Here is a 12,799-nt window from a genome sequence, read left to right as displayed (position 1 = left end):
AACCCAGCTCCCGAGCCCATCCTGCCGCCGTCTTGTGTCGTGGGACCCATACAGTGGGAAATCTAAGCAGCCATCCAAGAGGCTCTACGCCACAACCCAGCACCTCCAGAAACCCCTGCAGGCAAGACCTAACTAATGCCGTGGTGCCATACCTTGCTGAGTTCTGGCCATCCCAGAATCACCCGGACCACGGAGCTTCTGCGCAAGTTCTGGTGGTCATCCCTAACAGCCGACGTCCATGATTATGTTCTTTCGTGTCCCGTCTGTGCTTGGGCAAATAGCCCTCGCCAACTACCTAGCGGTAATCTCGAGCCTTTACCTACACAACACAGACCATAGTTCCGTATCGCCGTGGATTTCCTCATGGATCTGCCAGACTCTTCCGGCTTCATGACTATTTTAGTTGTAGTGGACCGGTTCTCCAAGATGTGCCGACTCATCACCCTTCCGCTTCTACCTAATGCCATGGAAATTGCCGAGTGCATGTTCCAACAGGTGTTTTGTCTGTATGGGATCCCGGAAGATATCGTTTCGGATCAGGGACCCCAGTTCGTCTCCAGGGTGTGGCGAGCCTTCTGCGACTAACTGGGTGGTATCCAGCCTATCCTCTGGATACCATCCCCAAACCAACGGGCAGACGGAACGCCTGAATCAGGAAATGGGGAAGTACCTTTGCCAACACTGCACCCACCAACCACACGAGTGGAGTCGCTATCTAGCCTGGGCCGAATACGCACAGAACTCCCTGGTGCATTCCTCACTCCATATCACTCCTTTTCAGTGTGTCCTCGGATACTTTTGCAATGCACTGTACCACCCTTACCTTGTCACAATACAACTGATTGGCTCAAACGCATTAAGAAGGAAAGAAATTCCACAAATTAACTTTTAACAAGGCACACCTGTTAATGGAAATGCATTCCAGGTGACTACCTCATGAAGCTGGTTGAGAGAATGCCAAGCGTGTGCAAAGCTGTTAAAGGCTTTTGGATTTGTTTAACACTTTTTTGGTTACTACATGATTCCATATGTGTTATTTCATAGTTTTGATGTCTTTAGTATTATTCTACAATGTAGAAAATAGTAAAAATAAAGAAAACCTTCAAATGATTCGGTGTGTTCAAACTTTTGACTGGTACTGTACCTTGAAAGACTCACAGTTCTAATCGCTGCTAAAGATGCTTCTACAAAGTATCGATTCAGGGGTGTGAATACCTATGTAAATTAGATAATGCTGTAGTCCTATTTCATAAAAAAAAATCGAAAAACATGTTTTTCGCTTTGTCATCATGTGGTATTGTGTGCCGATGGGTGAAAAAAATACATAATAAATTTTGAATTCAGGCTGTAACACATCAAAATGTGGAGTATGTCAAGGGGTATGAATACTTTCTGTAGGCACTGTAGGTCTATTTGCATATCTTCAGATCATTAGTGATAAGGAAGAGGCTTGCTCAGTGCTCTGGGAGAGAGCAGATTCCTAGCTTCATTGTGCCTAGAGTCACATTACCATGTCAAACAGTACACACACACACTTCCTTGCTGTAATGAATGGGCTTGTTTTTATTTGAGAAACACTCAGTCATTTCTTCTTCCCACATGAACATCCACTGAAGCTCTCAGTGTATTCCCCAGCATGTAATGTGTTCAGTGGCACAGCTAGCTAGCATGAATAATGCTGTAATCCAATGCAAGGATAATTATCTTGCGCCAGCCGAGGCTTGTTCAGTTCCATATAATCAGACACGATATTACATTATCTCATGCTCTGTTTACGTTCTGAATACATGATGCCTGTATCTTGCCTCGGAGAAGGCAAGAATCAGGCTTCTCTTTGAAAGAAAGCAAGCCCTTGGCTTTAATTCCATTTTTCCATTTCTGTGGATTCAATGTTTTTTTTATGTGCCCTTATTCTTCATAAGGGCGCATTTTAATTGGATCCTGTTAAATTACACAGCCTTGACCTTTGATTATGTTGACTATTATCACGTTATAATCAAGATTCATTTCACTATACTCCCCTGAGTATGGGGTGAGTGAGTGACTTAATTTCCCCTTCAATTAGATAGAATAAGATGATATGGTGGGATTAATAAATTATGTTGTCTCATTCCTGCCTTTCAGATCATTTTTATTTTCTAGCTCCTTCTTCTGTTTTTTCATAACTGAGAATTCCTGCATGTTACAGGTTTGAATTATATTGCTGTTGCTTGCTCTTGGTACAAATACAACTGCTCTGATGTATGAGGTGCTTGTAAGCTTTTGATTGGAAAATCTCAGGCAATAAAACCCTCTGTAGGCCGAGAGCGGCATTATTTGCTGCAAAGAGCGAAGAGAATCTGTAATTGCTGTTGTAAGGAAGAGGACACATTTCTGAGGGTTTGCACAAAATGTTGCCTTAGTTTTTTTTGTAAACCCTCCTGCCATCACAGCGAAGATGCTTTAGCATTGTGCCTGTGAGTGGCGTGAGTACCCCTCTCCTACCCCTCTCCACCACCACCCCCAAACCTCCAATCCGCTACAATTATTTTAGTGGTGGAGGTGCAGCGTGGCTCTGTTCTGCTCCTCCCTTGCTTGGCTGCACAGAGAGATTAATGGAACACAAGAAAAATAGATGGTATACACACACCACATGGCAGGAGGAGAGTGTGGGAGTGAGAGAGATAGAGAGAGAGACAGGAGGGAGAGAGAAAGGGGAAATCCAGGCAGTGAATCAAGGCTAATGATGGGGAGGGCACTGTGTTGGAGGGAGGGTGGGACATGGTTGGCTGAGGCGGAGGTGTTGAGGAATAGACAGCTGAACAGGCTGGCAGAATGACTGAGTAGAATCCTCAGGGGGGGGGGGGGGGGGGGGTAATAATGGAGCTCAACGTCTCTTTTGTTGTTTGTATTTTGCAGTGTTCCGTGGATTCACACCGAAGGGGAGAAAGTAGGCTGTTAGATTGAGTAATGATATCATGAAAGACTTAGCTCTGAAGTTGGTTAAGTGCATTCTCTAACTCAGGCAACTAACTCAGAGCGAATGGTCTGGGCTCCGCAACATAATTATAATTTGTACACTGCAAATTGTCCACAACTAAGCCTAAAAAGAGATTGTATTTGAAAATAACACTAATTTCATACCTTTATTACATTAACACACAATCACATCTTTTTTTGTGTGTGGGGGAATACAGATGTCCTAAAAACTTTGTAAAACGGCGCTGCCTGTTAACGACCCCTGGTCTAACTCCTCCTCCTCCCCTGCAGACTAGCAGGTTAGATTGATATTCAGATAAAACAAACATCATCCTCAGGGTCTGTTGGGATGAGCTATTTTAAGTACATCCAGTATTGTCATGATGCTTTTTTTAAACCTTTATTTAACTAGGCAAGTCAGTTAAGAATAAGAATAATTCACATTCTTGTGATAATTGTTATGATATGGATTATTCATATAGGTCAGAGGGCTCCAGTTAAACCCATAATTATAGAAAATGGGTTAGTAGATATTTAGCACTCTCCGCGTATGCGCTACTTGCGGGCATCAGTGTTACATTCCAGTGTGCCCCCAGAGAAAATCCTTTGAGGTTCATTTAGCCAACTCTGGGATTGCAAGTGGACCACTTTCCTTCTTTTCCTTTTCTTAACTGCAGCTTTTGGAGATGAAGTGAATGGAGGCGTTCAGTGGGGATTAGATGGAAACCTTTGAATATTAATGCCCTGAACATGGGGGTGCTTGGCATCGGCAGGGCAGGCGGGTGGGCGCGGGATTCATTAATAATGAATGGGCCAGTTGACGTCAGAGTACGTGATAAAAAAAGTCCTGGTTGCCTAAAGTGAGCCCATAAGAGATGATAGTGGTACCTTTACCTTAACACAGGGTTTCCTAACCCCCCCCCTTAGTTGGTTATTTGAATCAGCTGCGTAGTTCCAGGGTCCAAAAATAAAACGCTTACCGAGTTTGGGAAACCCTGCCTTAACCAACCTGCTTCCATTGTGTCATACAGCCTCACTGTCGGCCTCACTGCCCCCTTTCATCCTACCTGTGACTACTTGTGCGTGCACACTAGGGGTGTAGTGCTGCCGGAGCAAGGAGGAGCGGCACTCCCTCACTTCTTTCAATTTGAGAATTCACGGATCTGGTAAAACTATTTCTGTAAGATTCATTCTGATGATGTTTTAATAAGTTATATTTAATTACCACTAAAATTTCATGAAAAACGATAGAATGACAAACCAAATAAATATGTATAGGAGCCTAGAGGTAGGTAAATTATGTTTTTTTCTGTCTTCTGTCTGGCAGTGGCGAGAATGATGAAGAACTATAGGCTACGTGTGTGCACTGCAGAGACCCGTCGGAGGCTTGATCACTTTGGCCAATCAGAATGTTGAAAATAAATAATAATTCTCTGTGCGTCTGCCTTGATGTTCATAAAACTCCCCGAACCCCCTCTTGCAAAGTGGAACCCAGAACGATATGTGACCACTTGGTTACAGTGACCCTGTTCTGCCGAGGACAGCCAAACTAGAGTGTCCACCTAAAAGCCCAAGGAGACTGACCCTCTCTGGAAGTTGCTGTAGCCCTGGTTGGGGTATTTAGCCTACATTGGCTATTGGTTGAGACGCAGGGCCTGTTCTAGCTTGGTATGTCAGGGTAGGAAATTGGAAATGTGAATTGGGCCAAGTTGGAGGTAATAATGCATTTAGGTTATAGTTTATTGAGATGCACAAATACACCACAACAAAGCTTGATTTTATGGCTGTTTTTAATACTTCCTTCAATTCTTTGCAGTAATGATTTAGGTTCACTACTTTGTCAGTTAATTTGGTAGCATGTTTAAGCTATGCTAATAAATTATATGAATTAATAGTTCACCTCTCTGTTTTCTTTTATTCTGTAATGGGGTATATTGTAGCCATGTGTTCAAGCTAATCAAATAAAAGTGTATTTACGATACAGAGTGTAAGCTACAGCAATAAAGCTGACCTCACAAACAGTGCAATGATGCTAAGATATATTTATTTGTATTTACATTGGGCTATAGCTGCTGTACCACATAGTCATATGTCTATTAGGCTATAGGCCTACCTCAAATTATTGTTGTTTGTTCCTGAACTGACCGAACGGTAGAGCTATCCTTAAGCTGTCCTTCAGCACCACACATCTGTTCAACGTCATTGCATGATCCTGGTGCTGTCCTTTCAGCACCCCGAACGACGCTCCAATCGCTTAAAATGACATCTCATCAAGATCTGTTGCCTACGCCTAATAGGCCTACTCATCACTTATTATTATTATTATTATTATTATTGTTATTACAAATAGAAGATTATCACTTCTCACAATGGTGCTAGTTTAGTAAAGTTCGATCAAAGGTGAATCAATGTCTCGCAAGATCACATAAAGATGAATTAGTATTTTAAATAATAGAACCGAATATAATAGCATAGCATAGTAGGCCTATAACATTACTGTTACACCAAAAGCACCTAATTTCTAACAAGATTTTAGGATGGTTAGCTAAAGCAGAATAGTCCATGTCTGGGCATAGGCACGTTACAATTGGAGGATGCATGTTATGTATATTCTATAATGATAGGCTATTCTCTAGGCTACATCTGTCGGTACAAACTTTGATGACGTCATTTACAAAACAGTTTTGCCCTCCCTCACCTAAAAAAATAGAACACTACCTCACTGGTGCACGCACGCACGCACCTCTCTGAACCACTCTCGCCTGAGCATAATGCTGAGAGCCTTCCACATCTGTTGACTAAGGCAGGCTTTGATATTGAGATCCAGGCATTCTGCCATCAGAGGGAGTGCATTCTACTTCTCCTCCTATGAAATGCCAGGGTCTTGTCAATCACTCACAAACCCCACATGTGATGATTTGCATATTGGGCTCCCGAGTGGCGCAGCGGTCTAAGGCACTGCATCTCAGTGCTAGAGGCGTCACTACAGACCCTCGTTCGATTTCAGGCTGTATTACAACCGGCCGTGATTGGGAGTCCCATAGGGCGGCGCACAATTGGCCCAGCGTCGTCCGGGTTAGGGTTTGGCCAGGGTAGGCCGTCATTGTAAATAAGAATTTGTTCTTAACTGACTTGAATAGTTAAATAAAAAATACATAAAAAAAGAATAAATACAAATCTAAATCACAAAGTGATGCTGTCTTATGCAGAAAACCTTTTCAGTCCAGAGAGGTGTGGGTTATTAGTAGGTTTGTTTTTAGAAACCTGAATTTCTAGATTGATTGACCCATTGACTCCATTTTGTTTAACCCATTACAGTATGGCTCATGCTTTGTTTCTCTCTGTTTGTTTTGCAGTGAAGAAAGCCAAACTCGATGGAGCCCAAGGTGAGTCAAGACATGTTTGACCATGTTTGATTTAGTATTAAAAGTCTTAGAAACACTGCTTTGTTTTACAATAAGACTGATATTCCTTGATGTTCCGCAGAGAAATTTAACACCTACGTGACGCTGAAAGTGCAGAACGTCAAGAGCACAACCATCGCTGTGCGTGGTGCCCAGCCATGCTGGGAGCAGGACTTCATGTTGTAAGTCTTCTTCCTTTTCCCCTTCTTTCTTCTCATCTTCCCAGTCTTCTTCCTTTTCCCCTTCTTTCTTCTCATCTTCCCAGTCTTCTTCCTTTTCCCCTTCTTTCTTCTCATCTTCCCAGTCTTCTTCCTTTTCCCCTTCTTTCTTCTCATCTTCCCAGTCTTCTTCCTTTTCCCCTTCTTTCTTCTCATCTTCCCAGTCTTCTTCCTTGGCTCTCCCCCTCTTTGTCCTAAGTCCTTTTCTTACTCCTTCTCTTCCCCCCACTCCTCTTTATCTTTTCTCCTCTTCCTTTTTCCTCCTATTCCTCTTCTCTCCTTTCTCTTAATTTTCTCTCTCTCTCTCTCTCTCTCTCTCTCTCTCTCTCTCTCTCTCTCTCTCACTCTCTCACTCACTCACTCACTCACTCACTCACTCACTCACTCACTCACTCACTCACTCATAGGAAATACTTACTAGTTTACACATTGAGCTGCCCTGGGTCCTCAGTGCTCTCTCAGCGATGAGACGGTACCCTAGAAGGTTCTGGAGGCCTGATCTCAGATGCAAGATATGCTACTGTTGAGCTTCCCAAGGCTGCCCTGGCCCGCCATCCAGTCAGTCAGTCAGCCAGCCAGGCAGGCAGTTACACTAATGTGTTAACACCAGAGAGCACACATGTTGTGTAACACGGATTGCAGGGACTCCTGAATAAATGTTTTAAGTAGTGACGTCTAAGGTGCCCCACAGAGCCACTCTCACAGTCAAGGGAAATTATTAAGTCCAAGTTATTTTTCGGAAGTATTTCTTAACTGATAATAGGAGCAGGATGTTGCCCTGAAACAGCAGAAGAGTGAATAATAGATGATAATCACTATCTCTCTCCTGCATTTCTTAGATTCCTAAAGCTGCTAAACGTCAACACCCCTCCGTCCCCCCTCTCTCTCCCCTTTAAGTTCTTTCTCTTTCTCGGAGCCCTTAATGCAGTGCCAACGTCAGCTGTTTGTGAGATTACTTTCTGGTCTCTCAAGATAAATATCTGTTTTCATATTAAAGCAGGTGTTTAGGATTAGGATTTGGTTCACTTGAGAGGCTGACTTGCTGTTGAGCGTAGAGTGAAAGTGCATCCTAAATGGCACCCTATCCCTATATAGGGCACTGCTTTTGACCAGGGCCGACAGGGCTCTGGTCAAAAGTTGTGTGCTATGTAGGAAACAGCGTGCTGTTTGAGATGCATCCTGAATCTAGCTGTGTGGATACTGAAGATGCTCAGAGTGCATACACAGTGGGGCAAAAAAGTATTTAGTCAGCCACCAATTGTGCAAGTTCTCCCACTTAAAAAGATGAGAGAGGCCTGTAATTTTCATCATAGGTACACCTCAACTATGACAGACAAAATGAGAAAAGAAATCCAGAAAATCACATTGTAGGATTTTTAATTAATTAATTTGCAAATTATGGTGGAAAATAAGTATTTGGTCAATAACAAAAGTTTATCTCAATACTTGAGGGACCTGGCGGAGTGGTGCCAGGAAAATAACCTCTCCCTCAACGTCTACAAAATGAAGGAGCTGATAGTGGACTTCCGGAAAAAGCAGAGGGAGCACACTTCTATCCACATTGACAGGACCGCAGTGGAGAAGGTGGAAAGCTTCAAGTTCCTCAGCGTAGACATCACTTTTCGGCGTACACATCACTGACGATCTGAAATGGTCCACCCACACAGACAGTGTGGTGAAGAAGGCGCAACAGCGCCTCTTCAACCTCAGGAGGCTGAAGAAATTTGGCTTGGCAACTAAGACCCTCACAAACATTTACAGATGCACAATTGAGAGCATCCTGTTGGGCTGTATCACCGCCTGGTATGGCAACTGCACCGCCCGCAACCGCAGGGCTCTCCAGAGGGTGGTGCGGTCTGCCCAACGCATCACTGCAGGCACACTGCCTGCCCTCCAGGACACCTACAGCACCCGATGTCACAGGAAGGCCAAAAAGACACTATTCTACTGTATTTTAGTCAATGCCACTCCAACATTGCTCGTCCTAATATTTATATATTTCTTAATTCCATTATTTTACTTTTAGATTTGCGTGTATTGTTATGAATTGTTAGATATTACTGCACTGTTGGAGCTAGGAACACAAGCATTTCGCTACACCTGCAATAACATCTGCTAAATATGTGTATGTGACCAATACAATTTGATTTGAGTATTTCTGGGTAAGTCTAATAGGTTTGTGTAGCACATGGGGATGTGTGAAACTTACTCCTCAGCCTGAAGTGTCCCCACTTGCTCCAGTGAATAGCTAGCTTTTTGCGCGGCGCCAACTGTTAAGACACTTCAGGAGGGCGGTAATGTGTGCTAGCAAGGCAGAGGTGTACTCTGCCTTGCTAGCAGAAGATGTACTCGCTAAGCAACCAGTGCAACGTCCTTTACATTTGCACACCTTTATTGTACAATATTTGCACATTATTATTTTTTTAATTCTTCAAGCTCTGTCAAGTTGGTTGTTGATCATTGCTAGACAAACATTTTAAAGCTCTTTTGTTTTGTTGATGTTGAAGGAGAGGTTATTTTCCTGGCACCACTCCATAGTCAAGCATAACCACCATGCTTGAAAATATGTGTTGTATTGGATTTGCCCCAAACATAATGCTTTGTATTTGGTGTATCTTCTTGTCTAAGAAATACTAAAGAAAATATCTGTTCTTTAAAACATAAATACTTCTTTATTTGAGTTAACTCGGAGCCGTTCACGTATAGTGCATTGAGCTGGGATCTCCTGCTCTCCCACCGCTGTGAGTGGGCTGTGCGTCCCCTAAGTGGTCACGTGGCCTCCGATTCAATCTGCAACACTATTCAGGACATAAAGTTAATTTATTTTCCAATTTTTTTGCAGTTTTACTTTAACGCCTTATTGCAAACAGGATGCATGTTCTGTACAGGATTCCTTCTGTTCACTCTGTCATTTATGTTACTCTTGTGGAGTAACTACAATGTTGTTGATCCATCCTCAGTTTTCTCCTATCACAGCCATAAAACTCTGTAACTGTTTCAATGTCACCATTGACATGGTAAAATCCCTGAGCGATTTCCTTCCTCTCTGGCAACTGAGTTAGGAAGGATGCCTGTATCTCAAAGAAATAGAGAATTAAACTAATTTTATCCTCTTTTGCGCTTTCTACCACGATATACGCTTGCTCTTATTCCAGAAAGCACACCAGATATACCCTGGCATTATGGGGCTGAGCGATGAGGAGAAACTGAAAAGTTTTTTTGTCCAATGTGCATTTCCATTTGCAGAATATTTAGATAAAGCCTGGAATAAAAGAAAAAGGGCTACCTATAATTAAATTATAAAAATATTTAGCTTGTATAGGCTTGTCTCCCACACTAATCTTCTATTTGTGCCAGACTGGGTTCAAATGCCTTATGTTTCATTTTTCTGTATATGTTATTTATTTATGCATGTATGTATGTATGTATATGTATGTACAGTGCCTTTTGGAAAGTATTTTCCACAATTTGGTAGGTTACTGCCTTATTCTAAAATTGATTACATTTTCTTTCTCTCATCAATCTACACGCAATACCCCATAATAAAAAAGTAAAAACTGGATTTTATAAATTTTTGCTAATTTAAATATACAAGAAAAACTGAAATATCACATTTACATAAGTATTCAGACCCTTTACTCAGTACTTTGTTGAAGCACCTTTGGCAGTGATTAAAGCTTTGAGTCTTCTTAGGTATGATGCTACAAGCATGGCACACCTGTATTTGGGGAGTTTCTCCCATTCTTCTCTGAAGATCCTCTCAAGCTCTGTCAGGTTGGATGGGGAGCGTTGCTGCACAGCTATTTTCAGGTCTCTCCAGAGATGTTTGATTGGGTTCAAGTCCGAGCTCTGGCTGACCCACTCAAGGACATTCAGAGACTTGTCTCGAAGCCACTTCTGCATTGTCTTGGCTGTATGCTTAGGGTCATAGTCCTGTAGAAAGGTGAACCTTTGCCCCAGTCTGAGGTCCTGAGTGCTCTGGAGCAGCTTTCATCAAGGATCTCTCTACTTTGCTCCATTCATCTTTCCTGACTATGAAAATGTGTAAATGGCGCCGGAGAGGATGGCTGACGTTTTACGTGTTCCTAACCAATTGTGCTATTTTGCAATTTTTTTACGTTGTTTGTAACTTATTTTTTATTTATTTTGTACATAATGTTGCTGCTACCGTCTCTTATGACCGAAAATAACTTCTGGACATCAGAACAGCGATTACTCACCTTGAACTGGAAGACAGTTTTTCCTTTAATGAGTCCGACGCGAAGGATATACTGCTTTCCCGGGAACAGGCCAAAATCACTGTCATTTGCGTGAAGAAAAGGGGGCGGAGGTCGGGCTGCCTTCTGAGAATTCGTAGGCGAGCGAGTAAACTACCACTGCCATCTGTTCTATTGGCCAATGTAAAATCGATGACCTATGATCAAGATTATCCTACCAACGGGACATTAAAAACTGTAATATCTTATGTTTCACCAAGTCGTGGCTGAATGACGACATGGATAATATAGAGTTGGTGGGATTTTCCATGCCCCGGCTGAACAGAAAAGCTACATCTGGTAAAACGAGGGGTGGGGTTGTATGTCTATTTGTCAATAACAGCTGGTGCGCGATGTCTAATATTAAAGAAGTCTCGAGGTATTACTCGAAATCTCGAGGTATTGCTTATGATAAGCTGTAGCCCACACTATCTACCAAGAGAGTTCTAATCTATATTATTCGTAGCCGTCTATTTACCACCACAAACCGATGCTGGCACTAAGACCGCACTCAACCAACTCTATAAGGACATAAGCGAACAAGAAAATGCTCATCCAGAAGCGGCGCTCCTAGTGGCCGGGGACTTAAATCGGTTTGACCTAATTTCTACCAGCATCACATGTGCAACCAGAGGAAAAAACTCTAGACCACCTTTACTCCACACACAGAGATGCATAAAAAGCTCTCCCCTGACCTCCATTTGGCAAATCTGACCATAATTCTATTCTCCTGATTCCTGCTTACAAGCAAAAACTAAAGCAGGAAGTACCAGTGACTCGCTCAATATGGAAGAGGTCAGATGACACAGATGCTATGCTACAGGACTGTTTTGCTTGCACAGACTGGAATATGTTCCGGGATTCATCCAATGGCATTGAGGAGTATACCACCTTAGTCATCGGCTTCATCAATAAGTGCATCGACGACGTCGTCCCCACAGTGACCATACGTACATATCCCAACCAGAAGCCATGGATTACAGGCAATATCCGCATCGAGCTAAAGGATAGAGCTTCCACTTTCAAGGTGTGGGACATTAATCTGGACACTTATAAGAAATCCCGCTATGCCCTCAGATGAACAATCAAACAAGCAAAGAGTCAATACAGGATTAAGAATGAATCCTACTACACTGGCTCTGACACTCCAGATGCAAGCTACCCAGTGGTGTGAGCCTACCAGACGAGCTAAATGCCTTTTATGCTCGCTTCGAGGCAAGCAACACTGAAGCATGCACGAGAGCACCAGCTGTTCTGGACGACTGTGTGATAACGCTCTCGGTAGCCAATGTGAGCAAGACTTTTAAACAGGTCAACATTCACAAAGCCACGGGGCCAGATTACCAGGACGTGTACTCAAAGCATGTGTGGACCAACTGGCAAGTGTCTTCAATGACATTTTCAACCACTCCCTGACCGAATCTGTAATAGCTACATGTTTCAAGCAGACCACCATAGTCGCTGTGCCCAAGGAAGCGAAGGTAACCTGCCTAGATGATTACCCCCCCATAGCACTCACGTCGGTAGCCATGAAGTGCTTTGAATGGCTGGCCATGGCTCACATCAACAGCATCCTGCTGGATACCCTAGACCCACTCCAATTTGCACACCGCCCCAACAGATCCACAGATGACGCAATCTCCATCGCACTACACACTGCCCTTTCCCACCTGGACAAAAGGAACACCGTGTGAGAATGCTGTTCATTGAATACAGCTCAGCGTTCAACACCGTAGTTTACACGAAGATCATCAATAAGCTAAGAACCCTGGGACTAAACACCTCCCCCTGCAACAACACGTCTGCCACGCTGATCCTCAACACTGGGGCCCCTCAGGGGTGTGTACTCCTGTACTCCCTGTTCAGCCAAACACAACTCATTAAGTTTTCTGACGACACAACAGTGGTAGGCCTGATCAGCGACAACGATGAGACGGCCTATAGGGAGGAGGTCAGAGACCTG

At 43.2% G+C, this 12,799-nt stretch overlaps 1 protein-coding gene across 1 annotated transcript in view; it reads left to right on the top strand.

Moving 5' to 3' along the window:
* LOC129854844 (protein unc-13 homolog A-like) overlaps positions 1-12,799 on the top strand; it is a 104,344-nt gene that overhangs the window by 13,538 nt on the left and 78,007 nt on the right. Inside the window, exons 2-3 of the mRNA XM_055921977.1 lie at positions 6,315-6,344; positions 6,445-6,544. Of these exons, the coding sequence (XP_055777952.1) occupies positions 6,315-6,344; positions 6,445-6,544 (130 nt within the window). The remainder of the gene's footprint in view (positions 1-6,314; positions 6,345-6,444; positions 6,545-12,799) is intronic.

This window comes from Salvelinus fontinalis, chromosome 5 (assembly GCF_029448725.1).
Source record: "Salvelinus fontinalis isolate EN_2023a chromosome 5, ASM2944872v1, whole genome shotgun sequence".
NCBI lineage: Eukaryota > Metazoa > Chordata > Actinopteri > Salmoniformes > Salmonidae > Salvelinus > Salvelinus fontinalis.
This window is presented reverse-complemented; position numbering and strand designations above follow the sequence as displayed.